The 23,149-nt window shown below is 41.7% G+C and overlaps 1 protein-coding gene across 1 annotated transcript in view; it reads left to right on the top strand.

Moving 5' to 3' along the window:
* The window catches only part of RNPEP (arginyl aminopeptidase), a 111,170-nt gene that overhangs the window by 82,396 nt on the left and 5,625 nt on the right, over positions 1 to 23,149 (top strand). The window contains exons 7-9 of the mRNA XM_083173139.1: positions 8,751 to 8,863; positions 11,322 to 11,430; positions 20,335 to 20,559. Of these exons, the coding sequence (XP_083029265.1) occupies positions 8,751 to 8,863; positions 11,322 to 11,430; positions 20,335 to 20,559 (447 nt within the window). The remainder of the gene's footprint in view (positions 1 to 8,750; positions 8,864 to 11,321; positions 11,431 to 20,334; positions 20,560 to 23,149) is intronic.

The following is a 23,149-nucleotide window of genomic DNA, read 5'->3' on the forward strand; positions in this document are numbered from 1 at the left end:
AGTTCAGCGGGGCTTACCCTGCAGTCTTTAAAGGTACAGCTCTCTGATTTATCCATTTTCTTTTAGAAAAGAGTGGCTCTGTTGCCAGAAGTACAGACTTTTTTACAGGGAGTTATGAGACTTAAACCCCCACATAGGCAGCCGGTGGCGCCTTGGGACCTGTCTCTGGTATTGTCGGTTCTACAGAAATCTCCATTTGAGCCTTTAAGGTCAGCTGATCTTAAATATCTTTCTTGGAAACTTACTTTTCTGTTAGCCATAGCCTCGGCTAGGCGAGTTTCAGAATTGGGGGCCTTGTCTTGCAAGTCTCCATTTCTTGTTTTTCATGATGACAGGGCTGTGCTTAGAACAGTGCCTACCTAAGGTAGTGTCGAATTTCCATTTAACCCCTTCTCGACATTTGACGTACATTTACGTCATGGTCGGGATGTACTTCCCGACACATGGCATAAATGTACGTCATGCCATTTAACTGTCACCGCGTCTATAGACGCGGTGACAGAGGGACGATGTCTGCTGTCCCTGACAGCAGACATCTTCCCTCATTGCCCAGGGGGGGCAGCGATGCCCCCGCCCATCGGCGATCGCTGTGATTGGCTGTTCAATGTGAACAGCCAATTACAGCGTTTTCTGTGTACCGGCGAATAACGTTCACCGGTGACACAGGGATCGGTGGTGATTGGTGCTGTTAAGTACAGCACCAATCACCACCGGGTGTAAGGGTGACACTGGTGTCACCCCACCTCACCCCACCTGCCCCCAAAAGGCTGTGATTGGTCCGTCGGAACGACGGACCAATCACAGCCATTACACCACATAGAAAATACCGGAGACAGCTCTGCAGCCGCCATTCCGGTCAGGAACAGTGTGCAGAGCGGTCTCCGTGCCCATCTGTGCCCTATACTGACCTGATCAGCGTTGGTGGCATCCGTGCTGCCAGCTCCTGTGACTTCCTGGTGCGAGTGTTGCTGCTGCTGCTGCTGCAGCAGCGTCATTGTGTCAGAAATTGTGTGATATAATTTTGTATCTGCTGCCCCCTGCTGCCCCCCTTTTGTGCTGATTAGTATAAACTAACTGATCAGCACCTTTTTTGGGGTGCAGGGTTTTGTTTTTTTATATATACCCTGTCAGGTTGCACCCACAGTTGTGTGCCTGCTGCCCCTCACTGCTAATCAGTGCTTTTGTGGGTGTCCTGTGCCCGCTGAGCGCTGATCAGTGACGGACGTTACTGACCAACATCTGTGCTCAATTTTTGGCGCAGGAGCTTTTTTTTTTTCTTTTAACTTACACGTGTTAAAGCACTACATACACACTACATACCCCCCGTGTTGAAATAAAGTTTGTACCCCCCCCCTACACTATACACTACACTTAAAAATAATAAAAATGTCCCAATCATCGCAAAGACTGTTTTCAGCGGAGGAGGCATATGCCCTTCTTGCCTCTGACACTGACACAGCCAGTGAAGTAAGCGATGAATTGGCATTTGTCTTAAGCTCCTCTTCCTCCTCTAGTGATGAGGGACCCCCTCAAAGACGCCCCCGTAGAGCAGCTGAGACCCCCCCCAATGATTGATCTCGTATGGACCCCACCACCAGACAATTTTGAGCCCCAGGTTCCTGAGTTTTTGGCCAACCCAGGAATCCATTTTGATAGTACAGGCCTCAAAGAAATTGACTTTTTCAAAGTCTTTTTCTCTGATGATTTTATAAATTTAATGGTGGACCAAAGTAATTTATATGCCCAGCAGTTTATTGCCCAAAACCCCACGTCATCATTTGCTAGGTGGACCCCTGTAGATGCAGTAGAGATTATGACGTTTTGGGGTCTGGTGTTACATATGGGCATAGTTAAAAAGCCAGAAATTAGGCAATATTGGAGTACAGATGTTCTGTACAGCACCCCACTTCATCGTATGGCCATGACCCGGACTCGTTTTGAGACAATCCTTAAATTTTTGCATTACAACGATAATGCACAGTGCCCACCCAGAGATGATCCCACCTTTGACCGGCTATTCAAAGTCAGGCCGGTCATTGATCATTTCAGCGCCAAATTTGCTGAGATGTACATCCCCCAAAAATTCATTTGCATAGACGAGTCCTTTATACATTTTAAAGGAAGGGTTAAATTCCGCCAGTACCTTCCCAATAAGAGGGCAAGGTATGGCATAAAAATGTATAAGCTGTGCGAAAGTACCTCAGGGTACACCCACAGGTTTAGGGTATATGAAGGGAAGGACACAAGAATTGAACCGCCAGAATGCCCCCCCTCCCTCGTAGGTGTTAGTGGAAAGATTGTCTGGGATTTAGTGCACCCCTTCCTGGATAAGGGTTATCACCTCTATGTGGATAACTTTTACACCAGCATCCCCCTGTTTAAGGCCCTTGGTTCAAGAGGTACAGCAGCTTGCGGTACTGTGCGCAAGAACCAAAGAGGCCTCCCAAAAACGCACGTTGCCCAATTACTGAGAAAGGGTGAAAGCAGGGGAATATGCACCGAAAATATGTTGTTGGTCAAATATAAGGACAAGAGGGATGTCCTTATACTGACAACAATTCACGGAGACAGTACCACCTCCGTCCCTGTACGAGGTACCAGTACCCACACCTCAAAACCTATTTGTATCCTAGATTACAATAAGTACATGGGCGGAGTGGATCTTTCAGATCAGGTACTGAAGCCGTACAGTGCCCTGCGGAAAACAAAAATATGGTATAAGAAGCTGGCCGTGTATATCATCCAGATGGCACTGTATAACGCTTACGTACTATTCCGTTCTACCAGCCAGACGGGGACATTTATGCACTTTCAAGAGGAAGTCATAAAGGGCCTAATATTTGGGAACCAGCAGGCAGAGGGCCCCAGTACTTCTAGTACTGGCCCCAGTACTTCTAGTACTGGCCCCCGTATTGTATCAGGGCAGCATTTTCCTAACGAAATCCCCTCCACTGGAAAAAAGGGCAGGGCACAAAAAAGGTGCAAAGTTTGCTATAAATAAGGAATAAGAAAGGATACTATTTTCCACTGTGAAACTTGCCCCGACAAACCCGGCCTATGTATGAAGGAGTGCTTTAAAATATACCACACATCTATGGATTATTAGGTTCATCATTTCACCGTGCTTCGGGGGTCTTGCTAATGCGACATAGCACCCACCATTCATTCCACCAGAATGTGTGCTGCAAAATCCAAATATCACTTCTTCCCTTCTGAGTCCCCACTTATCCCCACTTAAGCGATACATGTCAGATTTGAAAAAAAGGGCTCTGTCAGGAAGGCAAAAACAGGCTGCGTCGGTAAGGGGTTAAACCAGGAGATTGTGCTCCCGGTGTTTGCCCTCCTGAGGAGGCGAGAAATAGGGACAAGCGGAAGAAATTGGACGTGGTTCGCGTTCTGCGCATCTATGTAGACAGAGTAAATGGTTTTCGCAAAACTGATTTGCTTTTGGTACTATATGACGTGCATAAGAGAGGGTGGCCTGCTTCTAAGCAGACCATTGCTAGATGGTTACGGTCAGTAATTGCCTTTGCTTGCACGAAGGTAGGCAGACTGATTCCCTCCAGGAATAATTTCCATACCACCAGGTCAGTTGCTTCCGCTTGGGCTGTGCGTCATGGGGCTACAGTGGAGCAGTTATGCAGGGCTGCCACCTGGTCCTCTGTTCATACCTTTACTGAATTCTACAGGTTCCATGAGTTCGCGGCGGAGGACGCTTCATTTGGGCATGCAGTGTTAAGAACTGCAAGCCTGAGTGTACCCTCCCAAAGGGAGGCGCCTGCCTCTCAAACAAGTTAGTATAGGTGCCTTGTGGGCTCTTCAACGTCCCATGGTTAGCTGTGTCACCAGGATGGACGACAGAGAAAAGGGGATTTTTGTAAGAACTTACTGTTCGAATCCATCCTGTTGACACAGCGATACCTCCCTTATGCTCAGTAAGTTTATACTGTTTATGTATTAACAGTTATTTGGTTATTTTTGAATTGTGCATATTAATATGTTCAGGCGTTGTACTGAGTAATGTATCCTAGTGTAGAAGTTGAACTGAGGAATGCATCCCAGCAGAAGCCTGCCTCTCAAACAAGTTAGCATAGGTGCCTTGCTCCTGCGGACCCTCCTACATCCCATGGTTTGCTTTGTCACCAGGATGAACTATGAGAAAGGGATTTGAACGGTAAGTTCTTACAAAAATCCCCTCCTTTTTTAGATTTAAACCTTGCCTTTCGGTTTCTCCACTGCTTCCAGTGTGTTAACAAAGGACATGATGTAATGGTGTCTTTGCTGGTACATGCGTGAGTTGTTATTACATATGACCTGTTAATCACAGTTCCTTCAGAGTACCTTCTGCGACAACCTCTCCAGCAGACATTGGGCACTTATCAATCTTTTGGATTGATTGTGAACTTCTGTTTATTCTACTTCCATCCCAAAGTATGGTGATCATGGGTCCCCCAATGCCAGTGGGTCTTTTCTCCATTCACAGAAGATTTGGGACCTTCAGTACATATTCTGTGTTGTTCAAGGAGGGGTTCATGTCTGGACAGACATTTGTTTCGGCTGTCTGGCAGTCCCTACTATTGTGGCTGCAAGAACTGCATCTGTCCAGGGGATACCCATTTCAGTTTGTAATTGTATAGCGCACTCATTCAGGACAGGCATTTTCAGGGTCTTTGGTCTGCTCTCACTGCTCACATACTAGATTTGAGGGTGATCCTAAATTCCTTTGTCTATGCTATGCCGTCTCTACAAGGCTATCCTGTTCACATCCAGTAACAAAATGCCACAGTTGTGGTCTACTTCAACAAAGAGGAGAGCATTAAGAGGTTGTGGGAGGTGTCCCAAATCATCTTCCATTGGGTGGAGCTTTGGATTCCCACCATCAGCGGTTTACATTTATTTATTTAGTTTCTTATATAGCGCAGCATATTCCTTTGCGCTTTACAATTGTTGACAGTGATAAAACAAACTGGGTAACAATATACAGACTTGGAGGTAAGAGGGCCCTGCTGCAAGCTTACAATATATAGGATTGTTTACATTCTGCTAGTGGACCCCTGGCAGGTGCGGTTTTTATGTGGAAGATCTGTCTCAACAGATCCTTCAATGGATTCAATGAGAGGCTCTTCCAGTCACTGTAATTGCTCCAGACTGGCCTCATCAACAGTGATAGTCTACATACTACTATATCTACATCTTGAACTCCTTGAGACCAGCACCTGGCTCCACTAGCCAGGGTAGTAATGCCACTGCTAGGGGACCAATATGAGCGTGTTGCACCAGAGGATTCATTGTAGTGGTTCTCACCATTAACTTAAACGGTGCTTTCCCCACCATTGAAGTCTATAGAGGGGAAGTTTTGTGTGACAGCACAGCCGTTCACCAGGCAGCTCCTTCAGAGGCACCCTCTGATTGGCTAGTGGCTCTTCTAATGACAGTACTCCTACGGGTCCTGGTCATGTGCGTACAGGAAGTGTGTTTGTTGATACACACTTCCTGTCTGTCTGTCTGTCTGTCTGGTTGGGTCTTAAGCTTTATTATTTATTTATTTTTTTAACCCCTGGAATGCCTACTTGTACTGAAGAGGAAGTGATCTACTCTAGGAATAGGTGAGTATGGATTTTTTTTTTACAGGTTACATGGATGGTACTTTTAGTTTAGTATGTGTGCCCAGTGTGGTTATGAACATGATTGGCTACAGGCATTGCAGTTTAGTATGTGTGCTAAATGTGGTTATTGAAGTTTCCTATCACAGTGTGTGTGTACTGTTTTTATTTGCTATTTTACAGGTGGACTATAGGTAAACCCCTGCCAGGACTGACTAGTTAAGGAGGTTAATGTTACAGCCAGGAGACCGATATAAGCATGTGACATGCTGACATAAGCATGTCCCTCCCTAGGCATTACCTCCCTGGCTAGTGTAGCTCTGTGTTGGTCTCAAAAATATTGGGGACCACTATGTGTGTTTTTTTTTCTATATTTTTTCTCTCTCTCTCAGGTATGTCATACCACATAATGGGGCAGATGTATTAAGCTTTAACAAGAGATAAATGCAAGGGTGATAAGGAGAGATAAACGTCCAGCCAATCAGCTCCTTACTGACTTTTTTCAAACACAGGTTGTAACATGGCAGTTGGCAGGTGATTGGCTGGACGTTTATCTCTCCTTATCACCCTTGGATTTATCTCTTGTTAAAGCTTAATACATCTGCCCCTATGTCTATAAAACTGAAGATGTGAGAAAAATACAATCACTGGTTTAGAAACCCTGATCATCAATTAACTGACTACGTGATCTAGAACTTTAAAAAATCCAGTTACTAGAATTTGTTTATATATTTAGTTTGTTATTTATACAGTACATAGAGTTGCATCCCCCTCACATTGCTGTGTACCAATTTAAGGGTAATTAATGACTTGTCCACCTTTACTTGCATGGCAAACGGAGCATAGGTGCACCTTACATACTGACAGTTACGTCCCTGCTTCCCACATAAGTGTAGGACTTTGAGGCTCTGTGATTGGGTAACCTGGGTGTTTAATCCCCGCACTCCCCCCAATTGTCACTCGTGAACAAGCCTAAGCAGGGATAAACTGTACCGTCAGGCATTTGTGATTCCTGCTGTGTGCACAGTGGGACTGCCGGATCCTCCTATACCGTACGGACCCCAGAAGCCACTACTGATGGTCCATATATCCAATCAGTGCATGCATGAGGAGAAACAGCATATTTTTGTATAGTCATCATGATAACTTCCTTTTGGATAGCCGTAGTGACAACTTACTTTTCCTCTCTGATACTATTAGTCAAAATATCTGACACTAATGATAGCCAGCAAAAAAAAATCTATATTTTGCTGGCTATATAAAAGAATATCTGGAGTTTGGTGCCATTAATGGCTCATCTAAACAGGAAATGTATAAAAATTGCATGTATAGTTTCTTTAAGCGTGGTTTATCCAGAAGTAGTTATTATATGACAGTTTATTGTAAGCTGGATGAAATAAACTCAAACCAGCAGTGTTTGATGAATATGTATAACACATATTCATCAAACACTGCTGGTTTGAGTTTATTTCATCCAATAACAAAAACTTTTTGTACTAATGTGAATTATATCAGGGAGGTATACTATCTCTAAGAAGAATATGTTTAGGTAACAATAAACTGTGGTGATCAATAGACACGTCATACAGTTACAATTATGTTATTTGTGTGTACAGCATGTATGTCTTTGGTTTTATAACATTTAAAGAAAAGTTTTTAGATATAAGCTGTGCACAATCAAAAAAAAGTTTCCTTCTTCTCCAAAAATCGTTTTCTTTCTTTTCCTCCCAGACATTCTCTTACTACCCCCACTTTCTCCATCTGAAACCCTCTCTCTTGCACCTCTTTCTGTTGTTACTCTTTTTCCATGAAGCCCCATGACCTCTCTTTCTTTCGTGTTCCTCTTTCATTTCCGGTCTTTCCTCTGCACCCTCTTGTCTCTCATGCCACTTACTCTTTCTTCTGCCGCCCTAAAGGGCATTGTAGTGACAGTAGGGGGCTGGGGGTAGCTCCAAAGCATAATATGAAACAAAAACAGTCGAGTAGGACCCCAACTTTCTAAAGTGAGATGTCCCACAGAACCACATGTTTTTCAACTGAGCGTGATCAGTGCAATAAAGTGCAAATTCTTTTTCAGCTGATGGTCATTATTACACTATCCAATTACAGGCCATTTTTGTCGGAAAAAAAGGACCTGCTATCGTGATAACACATGAGATCTGAGAAAAGTACTCAATCCCATGTTTTATTGCACAGAATGTATGAGAAGCTGTTTGTGTTGATGCCAGAATCTCTGGTTACTACTCAATTTGGTCCAGCAAGTGGTAGGTTATTTTAATCCCAATGATTTACAATGCTGCTTATTCAGCGTCTCACCTATACCTTTTGTAGATCTTTAGAAACATTGGCTGAGGGGAAGGGGATTGAATGAGTGTGGTATCCACTCACCGCACTGAGACTGAGGATGGGGGCAACCCAGGAGTGCTGAACTTGCCCCCATTGTGACAAATGTGCAGTATCAACGGTGCGTAATATCCCAGTTTGACCCGGATTGAAACTCTTTGGATCTGGGATACTGTGTCTTTTATTAATGTTACTGCTGTGCAGCTTGGCAGGCATGTGTTCCGCGCATGTAATGTCTTAATGTAATGTATGTAATGTCTCTCCCCCCCCTCATCCCTGCTTGATGCTGCAGGGAATCTTTTACACAAAAGATTCCTAGTGTGTGCAAGCATACATGGCCAATAAAGTTGATTCTATTCTATTCTATTGAAAGTGTGTGTTTATGATATATATTTTCATATATTTTCATGCTTAAAAATGTATACTTGGGGCGCTCCTATAAAGGAGGAGGTCCATGTGCAGAATGAGTCTGGGTCCCCTGCTCTCTAGCCAGCAGTGCTGTAGACTTTGGGCACAAGGGACAATTTAGGACCCTAAAGCTGTCCCAGAGTCTACTGTGCATGCGTGAAATGCTGGAAAAGTGGCCACACCATTTCTCCGGTGATTTCTGAAGCCTTGATGCTCATGCTGGGCTCCGGAGGGTGAGTATTAACAAAGTGGGTGCGTGGTGAAGGCTCCCCTGGAGCCCATGTGCACCGCACACACTGCACCCATTATACATATACCAGTGTTATGTTGAATGTTTTCATTTTATTTATTTTTTGTAATAAAACTTAAATACTCTTTATACATTGTTTCAAACAGGAGTGAATCCAGATGATACTTATAATGAGACACCGTATGAGAAAGGATTCTGCTTTGTCTCTTATCTTGCCCACCTTGTTGGAAATCAGACTAAATTTGATGCGTTTTTAAAGGTATCATTCTTTCACTTTACAGCATAACAGAACCTAGACCATCATACCATATTAATTGCTTTTACCAAAGTGTGTACTTAGTATATTTTTGCTTGTTTTCATATGGAAAATATATATCATCTTTCATTCTGGATTTAGCATATGATCTAAGTTAAAAATAACTTTTCTTGAGGAGGCAGGAGAAGGTTAGGAGAGGGTGGGGTATACATCTTATTTTCTTATTTGTATGTGATGTTGTTTCCTGTTTTGATATGATTACGTTAGTATGTTAGGAAGTTATGTGGATTGCAATTGATTTTCCTTTAAAATGTGTATAAGCTGGATATGATCTAAACTAGAACAGAACAATATATCTGGAAGTCGTCGAGAAAGCTCTGCGGCCCTGAGGAATGGGAAGGGTTTATTTAAATCACTTATAATTACACAGTTTATGCAAAATTAAGAAGCAAATGTCTAATTCTACCAAAAAAAAGACAGGGGCGCCTTGGATAAGAGCTGGTTCTCAAAAAGTGGCTGCTCAATTATAAGGGTAGTGAGTTCCTATCAGAATATACAAGGAAGGACAAAAAGAGGAGAGCAGCACTTATTCTACAATGATTGACACTGAAACAATTGTAAATAGATTGTAAATAAAATTGTTTATATATTTAAAACACATATACACATAACAAAATAACAAATAATTAAACTTGACTGATATGCTCACACCCAGGATGCAAGGAAATAAAAAGTCAATAGCTCAATACCACACTATAAATTCCACGGTAAATGCATATTACCAAATGAACGGAGTTAGAGGTCACTGTTCTTGGTGTAACAATATATGGAACAGAAGGTGAGTGGGTCCTCTTTTTGGTAGTTTTTAGAGGGATAAATTCACCTTAAGGTTTTCACCTGGGGGACATTCGAGTGATGAGAAATGAGGTAGGGAACCACTGTGGGTCCTGAGCAAAGTTCCACAAAGGAACCAGTGACCAAATGATTCCTGATGGTGTGGTGATAGTCTAGAGCCCAAATTAAAATCCTGGGATGAGAAACCACTAACGCATTTCACTACTGGCTGTAGCTTTATCAAAGGTGATTGATAAAGCTACAGCCAGTAGTGAAACGCATTAGATGTTTCTCACCATCTGGAATTCAAAATCAAGGTGAATTTATCCCTCTAAAAACCACCAAAAAGAGGACCCACTCACCTTCTGTCGCACTGCCCCTTGTGACTCCTCCAGCGGCCTTTGGGGACACCGCATTATCAGAGAGGACCCTGGGCCATTTGGGGTCTTAACATCCGGACCCCCTCACAGATACCTCCAGCGGCATCTTATCCGGACACAGTGTTTATAGAGAGGACCTGTGCTATTCCATCTTTTGTTACACCGAGAACAGTGACCTCTAACTCCATTAATTTGGTAATATGCATTTACCGTGAATTTATAGTGTAGTATTGAGCCATATACTTTTTTATTTCCTTGCATCCTGGGAGTGAGCATATCAGTCAATTTTAATTATGTGTTTGTAAATAAATTGTTTATATATTTAAATCTATTTACAATTGTTTCATTGTCAATCTTTATGCAAAATTAACACTAAAATATGTAAAATGAGGATATAAGTCACAGAATACAAGTAATTAATTATATAAGAATTAATTAAGCGAATATAATAATTAAAATGAGAGGAGATCACTGGGAAATTGAGATAGGAGTCACAAAATAGGTTATGTAAGGCTAAGGAAGCAAGTGTAAGTAAATAATAGTAGGACATTTATACCAATATAATTAGTATAAGGAAAAGAAAAGGAGAACAATAGGTGGACAAGGGGGATAGTAGAGCTCACTCAGCGAAATGATAGAAATAAGGATTGTAGTAAATAGTGTTCATTCTAGCACCCGCTATCTTTGAAAACCCATGCAGTTCCTCTTCCCTGCCTGGGGTGTCGCTGTCTGCTGTGGTCTGTAAATCAGCAGAAACACCACAGCAGACAGCGACACCCCAGGCAGGGAACAGGAACTGCATGGGTTTTCAAAGATAGCAGGAACTAGAATGAACACAAGTAAAGGATGTAGTTAAAAATGCCACTTGTGTAAAACGGAACAGGAAATGCAATATGCACATATTTATATTATGTAAAATGCTAAATAAAGTTGAAATTAAATTAAAAAAAAAAACTTATGTTTAAATGTGGCTAATATATACTTAATGTGAAATTATGACGTCTGTGGGCTGTAAAGTACCTGATATTTGAATGGGTTGTAAAACAGTCCTTGTTGGATCTATATCAATAAAAACAGACATTTTTTTTTACATTATTGTTGCTGTCCTGAAAATGCTTATTTTATATATTAATAATCCAGTCAGTAGATTGGGGAAAGCCCATTTTACATTTCTGTGTGTGAAGTTGATGTTCGTTTTGAACCATGTTATTGTAGCAGTACTGATTTGCAATTATGTGTCTTTACAGGCCTACGTTGACAGATTTAAGTTTCTAAGCATCACTGCTGATGAAGCCTTAGCATTCTATTTGAATTATTTTCCAAATCTTAAGTCCCAAGGTGTTGATAAAATTAAGGGTAAGTTTAAAACAATCTTTGATGGCTGTACATTTGCTCAGTATTCTAAATCATGTGTCCAACTTTTCTTCTTGCGTAAAAACATATGACCTATTCTTTTAGTATAACCAATAATGGGGCAGATGTATGATGTGTCGTTATGGGGGAGAAGGGGTATCAGCGCACGTTATGTGCACTGATACCGCTTCTCCCCCATGTATGATGCGGCCGGGATGCGATAATGGACAGGGGCGCTATGCGCCCCTGTCCATATCGGCGCTGCTATCAAAATGATAGCAGGCCGAATGTATGAATGGTCAGCATCGCTGACCGTTCCGCACGAAGCCGGTTTTGGCTTCGCCAGCATCAGGCTGGCGAAGCCCTATCTAAACAGCAGGGACAGCGCTGTCCCTGCTGTTAGGTCTGGGCTGCGCTGGGGATCTCGCGTGAACAGCGAGATCCCGCGCATGCCCAGTGCGGCCGGCCGGGGGACAGGAGATAGCGCATCAGTATTAACTGATGCGCTATCTCCAGAAAGGGACATCGCCGAAGGGGGGAGTTAACGCTCCCCCGCTTCGGCAGACAAGATGTTAATACATCTTGTCGATGTCCCTTCCTGCTTCGCCTCGCTATTGAGGCGAAGCAGGAAGTATCATAGCGGCGCGATAAGCGCTGCTATGATACATCTGCCCCAATGTGCAGTTTTTGTAAAATGCAAATACAATACATATGCTTGAGCAAGATCCAAGTTATTTGTCATGTATCTCATTTGTCAGTTATTAATGCAGTAGAACAGCTTTGAATACTAATTGTATAATAAAAGTTAATATAATTATATCTCATGTATGTTGAGAGATTGTTGAAATTAGTTAAAGGGATGGTTTAAGTTGCGTTTTAGGATAACCGGCTCCGGGAATTCCGATTTGAGTGTTCAGCGGCTGATGTCTCTGTGTGTGTGCCTGGAAATACTTACAGTGCTCAGTGATTGCCAGCTTTTTCCGGGGTTGTGCAGCCAGTTGATGGGACTGCACAGACGTCCATGATTGGAGGGGATTTTTCTGATTTCTGTAGCTCTAGTCTTGGGGATAGCAAGCAGCAGTTGTCCGTGGCTTCCTCTCATAGCCGCTGGGACCATACACAGTGGTGCAATGTTCTTTATGCCAATGACTGTTAGGGACGTCGCTGATGCATTTCTCGACTCGCCACAATGTGCAGCTGTCTCTTCATGAGTGATGTGCTCGAGCCTCTATTTATTCTGGCCTGGCTCTTATTGACTACAGATAATTATTTAACCCTATCCTTACATTCATTATATCCTCACATTCAAATATTACCATTTATCAATTTTCAGCACAAACGGTATATAAAAATGAGGAGATTTATATAGTAATAAAGGGGTTTATTCTAGTTCATTCTTTCTGACAAAATCCTTCTTAGATGGACAAAACCATGTGCACTGCAGGGGGGCAGATGTAACATGTGCAGAGAGAATTAGATTTGGGTGAGTTATTTTGTTTCTGTGCAGGGAAAATACTGACTGCATGATTTTACACTTCAATATAGATCTCACTTTGAAGAAAAACCCCACCCAAATCTAATTCTCTCTGCATAAGTTACATCTGCCCCACCTGCAGTGCACATGGTTTTGTCCATCTAAGAAGGATTTTGTCAGAAAGAATGGACTAGAATAACCCCCAAAGTGCAGTACTTTATAATTTATCAAATCAGTATTTCCATATTTACTTATTTATTTAGTCAATTCTGGTTGTGTTATTTCTTTTGTTTCTACAAACGATATTATAATAATAAAATAATTGAAAAAAAAATAATATATATATAAATAATAATATATAATCTCCACGTAGTCGGGCAGCACTCACGGAAGTAACAAGACAGACACTCAATGTGCGCTTAACGTTTCAATCTTTACGGATTTTCATCAGAAGCAGTACAGACATGTAATAAACAAACTTAAATACCTTCACCAGCCCCAGTGTACAGGACAGTCACTGTCTCCGGCCCGTGCTTCCGCTCACCTGCACGCTGGCTCGTCGCACGTCCGATGATGTCACGGGCGTCCGGTTGCCTAGGAACAGCCGCTCGCTTGCATACCACATGCGGCAGCTGCTTCCTGCTTCCGATTACCCACACCATCCAATCCGAGGCGCAATATATCCCAGGTGACGGCATTAGCTTCTCACAGTTGCCTAGAGACCGCAGTTCTGTGAGAGAGAAAAAACACAAAAATTACATGTTACTTAGCAAAGAATGAATTCTCCAACAGACGAAGTATTAAATCAGCATAATAACTGAGTCTCAATTATTATGCGATTTAATACTTCGTCTGTTGGAGAATTCAACCTCCGAGTTGCCCTCCATTTCTCATTCCTGATAATGCTGCCCTTTTTACCTCTTCTCATGAATAACCAAGTTTACCAACTTTAAAGACTCTTTCACCGAGGACTGGGAAACCGTTTCTCCAGTCGGATCTGAAGATACCCTGTTCCGGATATTGACGCATTACGGTTAATTGTAATTATATTTCGCCTGGAGCTTGAAAGACCCAAGAATGGCATTACCATTGACTGGTTGCACCCCCCCCCCCCTCACATCCCAGCCACGCCTACGGGATGCCCAAATCCTCTCCCTCCTCCCTCTCCCCCCACCCCCCCCCCCTTCCCCACTCCCGAAATCAATGTTTATCACTCCTTCTCAGGGACAATCCTAGTGCACTTGACATCCAAATACTCGCTTTAACAGAGGGCTGGTAAGATGTGTTTCCATTCGGGCCTGGAGGAGTCCTGTTCCGGAAAATGTTCGTACAGATGGGGCAGGTCCCATCTTGGCAGGGGATGGCGATGGCGATGCCGTTGCCCCGCCGACGGAGATTGAGACGCACATCTATCTGATGGATGGCGAGGCTGCTGGCGGATCACCAGTGGCGACGTTTTGGCGATCCGCCAGCCAGGATGAAGCCTGCCCCATCTGTATTATGGTTATTTATAGTTGTATTCTACCACAAGTCAAATTTTTCCTCGACACATGGTATTGAGGTGCTGTGCACTTCAATGCCTCTATGTCTTTCGTTTATTGTCTGTTTATATATTTGGTTGGTGTATGCTTGTCTCCTCCCTCCATCTGTCTCTTTCCCACTTACGCTCCTAGTTGATGTTGTTATATTTGCTGTGTGTCTAGGTCAATGATGCTTCATGCCATGCCTGATTCCCCCTTTTTTTGAAACACGTCAGAAATTAAAATAGGCTCACTTAATATAGGTGGATTCAACTCCCCAGCGAAAAGAAGGAAAGTGCTAGTATATTGCAACAAACTAAAACTAGATGTGCTCTTCTTACAAGAGACACACCTAGTACCTGCAGAGATTCTAAAATTACAAATGCTAGGATGGAAAATAAGTGCCGCATATAACTGTAAAGCAAGAGGAGTAGTTATTTTGATTAAAAGGTCAATACCCTATGATTTACGTAGAATGACCCAAGATCATGAGGGTAGATATGGTATAGCCCATGTATCATTATATTCTAAACAATACAGTTTTTGTAATGTTTACGCTTCACCAATTTATCAGAAACAATTCTTTACCCAACTGATTAAACTACTGATCCCTTACAGTGATGGGGCCTTGGTGGTCTGCGGTGATTTTAATTTAGTCTCTGACAAATTTCTAGATAGGTCTACTCGTTCCAGTCAGCCAAGCTGGGAATTCCTCAAATTATTGAACCAATTAAAACCGGTAGGTGTCTGGAGGACTTTTAATCCTACGTCTAGGGAATATACCTGCTTATCCAAAGCCCACCATACCTTCTCTAGGATTGATTATCTCCTCCTTTCTGAATCCTTGCTCGCCAAAGTATTCTCCACAGAAATTGAACCAATCACTATATCTGACCATTCGTTGCAATGGTTCAAATTACATTTGACAGATGAAGCCTCCCAGAGGACTGTCTGGCGGTTTCCTACTCATCTTTTGGTATTTAATGGCTTTAAACAAATGCTAAAGGAGGGTTGGGAAGACTATTGCTCCAGCAACCGATCACATGCAATCACAAACCTGCAACTCTTTTGGCAAACAGCCAAGACAGTGTTGCGAGGTAAAATACTATCTTATGTGGCTAAACTTAACAAAACTTATTCTGCAACATTCCTTAAACTTCAGGCCGCCATATCGTACGCGTACTCACAATACCAACAATGTCCCAATTTAACCAACAAACAAAGCTACACCTCAGCGAACATGCATTTCAACGACTATTTACATAACAGAGGCAATAAGTGTCTTTATAGCATAAACTATCAATACCACCATTTTGGAAACAAGACGGGCAGGCTGCTCACTAACATGCTCAATGGTACTAGACCCTCAGCAGTGGTCCATTCCCTCAGACTCCTGGACGGCTCCTTTACCTCTTCCAACAAACAAATTGCAAACATTATGAAAGATTTCTACTCCACTTTATACTCGCTCCCAAATTCAAACCTTCCGTGAGAAGAGACACATGCTCACACCTGAAAACACAAAAACTTTGACTCTCATAACACCGGATGAGGTCTCGACGACCATAAAATTGCTGAAACAAGGAAAAGCCCCTGGCCCTGATGGGTTCGGAGGGAGCTTCTACAAATATATGCTACCCCATATCTTAGACCCTCTAACTAACACTTTTAATAATATACTGAAATCAGATTAACCACCCTTATACTTTAATGCGGCTTATATAAAAATTCTGCCCAAACAGGGCAGGGATTTAGCACTGCCCGGGTCTTATAGCCCGATATCCTTGTTGAACTTGTACTATAAGATTCTGGCAAAAATCCTGACAGACTCAAAGAGATCATGCCCATTATCAACCACCCTGACCAGACCAGGTTGATCGCCAGATGACATTCAGTCCTTAATGTAAGAAAAGTTATTGCAGCTGTTCAACATCTCCAGAGCAGAACTGGCCTCTCCCCACCAGGGGTAGTCATGTCCCTGGATGCAGAAAAGGCCTTCGACCTTGTTCTCTGGCCCCACCTTTATTCCACAAGGGAAAGATTTGGTATACCCTCCGAATTTATCTCCTATGTTAAGTTGTTATATACTGAACCTATATCCTAAATTATGTGCAACGGGCAAATCTCTGATTATTTTACCTTTACATAGAGGTACAATACAGGGGTTGTCCTTGGTCATCCCTGCTCTTTGCTATTGCCATTGAGCCCTTAGCAATAATGTTGTGACAATCAACAGATTTCCGAGGCATACAGATATCTAATTATGAATTAAAGGTATCACTCTTTGCAGACGATATGCTGCTGTATGTCACAGATCCCCTAAATTCTATCCCGGCCATGCTTTCGATAATTGACAACTTTGGTAAATATTCAGGATACAAAGTGAACCTAGATAAATCCGATATTCTGTTACTAGGGAAACGTACAATGGATCTGACTTCCTCCCCAACCTTCTCAAAACTCAAAATTAATACGACACAAATAAAATATTTAGGGGTCATTGTACCTAAGAACACTGAAAACATAAAAAAAAACATTTCACTTCCAATATAACTAAACTATTGACCCTCCTGTCCTCATGGAACCCCCTCCCTCGGCAGAGCAGCATCAGTAAAAACAGTGATCTTCCCTAAACTTTTTTACACTATACTAATGCTGCCCGTTGCCATACAAGGTAATGACCTAAAAAACATTAACTCAGGGATTTCCAAATTTTTCTGGAAGGGACAACGTGTCAGAATATCGTTATCAAAATTAATGCTCCCTAAGACCCAAGGAGGTCTCAACATTCCGGACTTTCAACTCTACTCTAAGACTATCTTCTTCAGATATGCAGGTGATTGGTTGCTGGAAAAATCAACATATACAGATATTACTCTGGATCAGGCTATATTCTATCCTTATTCACCAGCAGCCCTGCTTCATATGAACCCCCCAGCTATCCCGAAGGGGTGTACTCGAATATACTATTTTGGGATACCTATGATAATTGGGTAAGCCTAAACAAAACACTTAAACATGATTTTTGATCTTCGCCCTATATCCCTCTATGGGGAAACCCAGATTTCAGCCCCTCTCTGACGAACCCCTCTTTCAAACTGTGGAGAATTACTGGATTGGATATGGCAAGCAGGGTTTTTGACCCAGGAGGCCGCACTTTCTCTTTTGCTGAATTACAGCAAAGATACTTACTCCCCAATAGTGTATTTTACCTTTACCTACAGGTAAGACATATTATGTCCAGACACTGTCACTTGAATCCCTCTTGGGCAGGGAATCTCGCATTATCCTTAGATTACTCCGAGCAACATCCACCAAGGATTATAGGCTGAAACAACTCTACCCATCCCTGATAGAAGCTAAAACTGACTCCTTACTTCATACACAAGAGCTTATTGCAAAGTGGAACACAGATATCCCTCAACCACTAGTACTCACCAATTATATTGTAGAAACATATGGCAAATACTGCAGGCACTTGAATTCTGCCTACCTCCAAGAGACCCACCTGAAATCACTGCACTGGTTGTATATCGTGCCCGCCCAACGCAAATATTTAACATCCACAGAATCAGGAAATTGTCCTAAATGTAATAGACGAATGCTAAATACTTTCATTGTTTTTGGGACTGTCCTAAGATTCGCAGGTTTTGGGCAAAGACTATAAACTTTGTAAACTATATACTTGGAATCTCTGCATCACCTTCTCCTTTAGCCTGCTTATTGTTTCATTTTGATGACTGTAACTTGGGCCTACTCCCATCCCATCACACCCCATTCCTGGTTATAACACTTACACTGGCAAGGAAACTAGTATTGATCCACTGGATAAAGAAATCTGCACCAACGATTCAGGAACTACACACAAAACTCCTCCAATTTCTCTACTTCGACCTAAAATTCCTTATAATGAATGACTCTACCATAACAAATTCATTTCACAACAGATGGGATAAATACGTCTCCACTTTGGATGAAGAATCTAAACAAATTATACGGGGTTTCTTTGGGAACCAGGAATGGCTCAATGTAAGCCCATACCTCCTTATAGCTAACTGACTGGACCCACTGACACCCTGTTCGGGCTTCAAAGAGACAATTGTGTATTCCGTTTCTTATTCAAACAGTTATGATGTCACCTATATATGCTTATACTAAGAAGAATCTGTTTCAGCAACAACACTTATTTGATCTCTTCCCTCCTCTATTACCCCCCCACACACACACACACACACACACACAAACATCCCTCCTCATGTGTGTGTCTTTCCATATTGCCATGTACATGTACATGTATTTAACTCACATACGATCGACAAAGTAGGTGATGATGATTCACACCTTTGTGTATGTTTATTAAAAACCCTAATAAAAAGTTATCAAAAAATAAGGTACTTATGTATTATCTGGGCGCCCAATTTTTTCATTGCATTGCATCTCATTGCATTGCATCGCATGCAATATAGTGGCATACAATGCAATGCAAATGCGATTTTTCATTGTAAAGACCCAATTTCATACCCCCACTATCCAACTACGCATGGAGTTGATTTTATATAGTGTGGTGAGCGCAGCGAGCCACCGAGTCCGAAGCGTGGCGAGGGGATGCAGAATACATGTAATGTTATCCACGTCCCCTCACGGGGCTCGCTGCTCTCGCCACGCTTCGGGCTCGGTGGCTCGCTGCGCTCTCCACACTATATATTCTCAACTCCACGCCGACGTGGATAGTAGGGGAATGAAAAGGTCGGAGGTCGCTCACCGCCGCCCCTCGCGGGCTTGCTGCGCTCGCCACGCTTCGGGTTTACGTGAATAGTGGGGTGACGACGAGGCCATATATAATGTGAAATGGGTCATATTGGCCCATTTCACATTTTTTACTATGTGAGATGGACTTTATCAAGTCCATCTCACCTTGTGCCATTATAATGGCACAAGACCGACACGATGCTCCCGATTTCAATGTTAAAAAATATTTTAACATTGAAGCCTGTGGCAAAATCGCAGGCATCGCGTCGGTCGTGTCGGAGCCAATGTTAATGGTCGCGACCGACGGGATGCCCGCGATTTCCCCTATGCCGGCAAAATGGACCTGATTTCAAAGGAAATCAGGTCCACCGCGGGCATCATGTACCTTAACTTAAAGGTACACGATGCCCGCGATTGTGGCCGTTCTAGGAAACAAGTACCTAATATTTTCTATTTGAAGGCTCACTGTTTTATTTCTGTAAGACCTGAATGAGGTTATAGACAAAAAAGGTATATACATTACTATGAATTTACTGTTAATCTGTCCCATCTTATTTTAAAACCGTCCATTGCTTCTACATATATGGCCAGGTCACTGTTTGATTTGAACTGGTAGATCATCATTGGAAGGTTAAGATTTTGGGAAACCAAATATTGGATTCCCTATTTTTGATAAATCTGTGAAATACACCAGTAATGCATCTGCTGGTGGTTAGGATAAGGGCTATTTCATACTGTTAATACATGAACTACAAGCAGTTTGGCTCAAGACTTCGTATGATTATAGTCCGTTACATCCTTTTTTTAAAGGCAAGCGGTGGTCACACAAAATATTGATTTGATTTAGATTTATCTCCTGTTTTATTAATAAAATTAAACAATTAACACTTCTATAGCAGATAGAAGGCGGTAGCAAACAAGTGTATATTTTTGTCACAAATTCCTACATTTCTAGGAATTTTGGCCCTTTGTGAAGGTGTGAACACCTTCACAAAGCTGCAAATAGCCTAAAAACATTGGATTTTCTGACTAATAGATTTGTTCAGTCCCTCAATGCTGCTACCTTTTTTCTGCTACACATCACTTTTGCTGAGGGCATCTAGTTCATGTAAGTGAAGTGTCAAGGCCAAATGTCTATCTCAATATAATTTTTTTTTCTTCAAGGCCAGGAATTTAACCATTGGCTGGACACCCCTGGCTGGCCTTCATTCCTGCCAGATCTGTCACCTGGAGATACTCTCATGAAGCCAGCTGAAGCTTTGGCAGAACTATGGTCCTCTACACCACTTGACATGGAGGTCATTGCTAAAGTAGACACCGTACAATGGAAAACATATCAGCTAGTCTACTTCTTGGATCGTGTACTTGAAAGGTCACCTCTACCCTCTGGTAAGACAGAAATAGGAGATATTTGAAGACGTATGTAGTCTCAATTATAGATTTTTAGAATGAATACATTTCAAATATCTTTCATAGGGTGAGATGTACAAGTCTTTGGATAGTAATTAAGTGGCAAGAGATAAAGTACCACCCAATTGGCTTTTAACTGCCATGTTAGAAACTGAAAATGTCAGATGCTTATTGGATGGTTTCTTTCTCCTTTTTTAATTTTGAAGGCTTTGTATTGCCTTGTAGTGTGTAGTAATACTTGCCTTGTAGTGTGTAGTAATTACATAATGTTGACAAAAATACTTGTGTGGGGTTCAAGCAAAGAGGTACATTTTGCGAGCCATATATATGCATGTTAAATCAATTAAACAGAAGAATTATAAATAACAATTTCTTATCTTATAGTGTGGGAGGTCATTGGGCAAACCCTATGTGTTTTGTCCATCAGAATTCTTCAAAGGGTAAAGATGTGTGTACACACAGTGAGATTCCCTTGCTATTCGACTTAAGATTCGAGTGCTATGCAATCTTTGCTAACTTTGCACTTTTTTATATACAATTCATACAATCTGCATTCGATTTGCACTATATAGTCATTGCTGCCCTGTCTATCTGGGTTTCGATTTGTGCTGTCACGGGAGTGCGCATCGGGATAGCAAGGTAAAAAACCTGTGTGATCTTCATGCAATTTTGACTATATAATCAAAATCTAATGTCAAATCTCAAGGTGTGTACACACGGCAGATACTGCCGTGAGATGAGAGTCCCGACGCGATCAGATCGCATCGGGACTCGACTCGCATAGAATGCTAGAGGGGCACAATTTAGACTATATAGTGCAGATCTGCACTATATAGTCTTGCCTGCCCTCTCTATCTGGCTGCCGATATGCGCTCACATGGGAGCGCGCATCTCGCTCGCAAGCCCTAAAAAAGCATGCGATTTGGCTTCCGATGCTCCCTATATCGGGAACATCGGAAGCCAAATATTACCGTCTGTACACACTATAACCGTGTGTACACAGCAATAGTTAGAAACCCCTATGTTTTCAAAAACATTGCTAGTGTTGAAATACATTTAAATTACTAAACAAAGTCCAGCTGCAGCACTTTTGCCACACTTCCAGACATTTCTGGTCCTCAACCTCCCTCTCCAGTGTTATTAGTTTATCACGAAATAAGCAATAAAGATGGTAAAAAATAAATATATAATTAGAATACTGGAGATATAACCAATAGGGGATATGAATAATATTGCTAATCAATCTGTTCATTCAGTGTCTTACAATTAAATATTGTATGTGTGTGTATAAATATATATATGTATATATATATATATATATTTTTTTATATATATATATATATATATATATATAACAGCGTGGATTATCCGGCACTCAAACGACCAGCGGTAGAAGCTTGCACGGGTGCCTTCATAAACCCCAGATCTCGTTCAGGAGATGAGGTCCAGATATGTGTAATCACTCGATCTATATATATATATTAGATACAAGGTACCCCAACCGCGCCTTTATCGGTTAAGGCAGCAACTCGGAAGGGTCCCCTGTTAGACAGGACCCAGAGAAATAGAGATGCAAAGGTAGAGGTTCAGAGTGCGCCTAAGCAGCCACAGTGTAATCAATAAATACAACTTTAAAATTCAATGAATTAAAACAATTTTAATAGAAGTGTCTTCTGCACTGATGTAGATATCCCAACGCGTTTTGTCAATATCTTGACTTCCTCAGGGGCGTTTATAGCAGTAAAGTACAGAACATTTTCATACAGTGTAGTATTCTTGGGTTGAATAACTGTATTAGTGAAACCATTAGTCCAATATAGAAAAAACTTGTATCACTGACGATTTAGTATAATGGTAAACATCATTGAACCGGTATTGCAGTATGTCCCAAGTTGAAAATGTTTAGAGAAATAATATCTCAAACAGGCACCAGGAATAACTCCAGCTTAGTTAGGTGCTACACAGGATGTGGATTCCAGGATGCCAGAGTGCAGAAATATATATATATATATATATATCGTGGTTTGTGCAGTAAAGTGCATTTAGCAGTATAAATTAAATTAAAATATATTAATAATTATAGTGCCTATAGTGCAATTAGGTGATACAGACAATATTGCTCTAAAAGTTCTTATTGTGCAAATTATAGCATAGTAAAGCGATTATTACTATATAAAGTGCTTATTAATAGGGTGCTTGAGGTTTATTAATTAGTATGATGCAGTGTTCATTATCTCATTGTCAATTGATGTTACAGCACCTGATCTTCCAAGGTGGTTATCCATCTTGGTACTGGTCAGTCCCAACATTGCTTGGCTTCCAAGATCAGATGAGGTGGACATTCCCAGTATGTTTTGGCTGTATATTTATTACTGTTAGTAATAACTTTAACATGATATCATTTGCACAATAGGCACTTTTACAGAAATATTGGGCCTGATTCTGGTTCACTTGCAAAAGCTAATTCTCTCTAATTTACAAAACCATGTGCACTGTAGGTGGGGCATATGTAACATGTGCAGAGAGAGATTAGATTTGATATATAAAACTGATATAGTTTAATCTATAG

The sequence above is a fragment of the Crinia signifera genome, chromosome 2 (assembly GCF_055691185.1).
Source record: "Crinia signifera chromosome 2, ASM5569118v1, whole genome shotgun sequence".
NCBI lineage: Eukaryota > Metazoa > Chordata > Amphibia > Anura > Myobatrachidae > Crinia > Crinia signifera.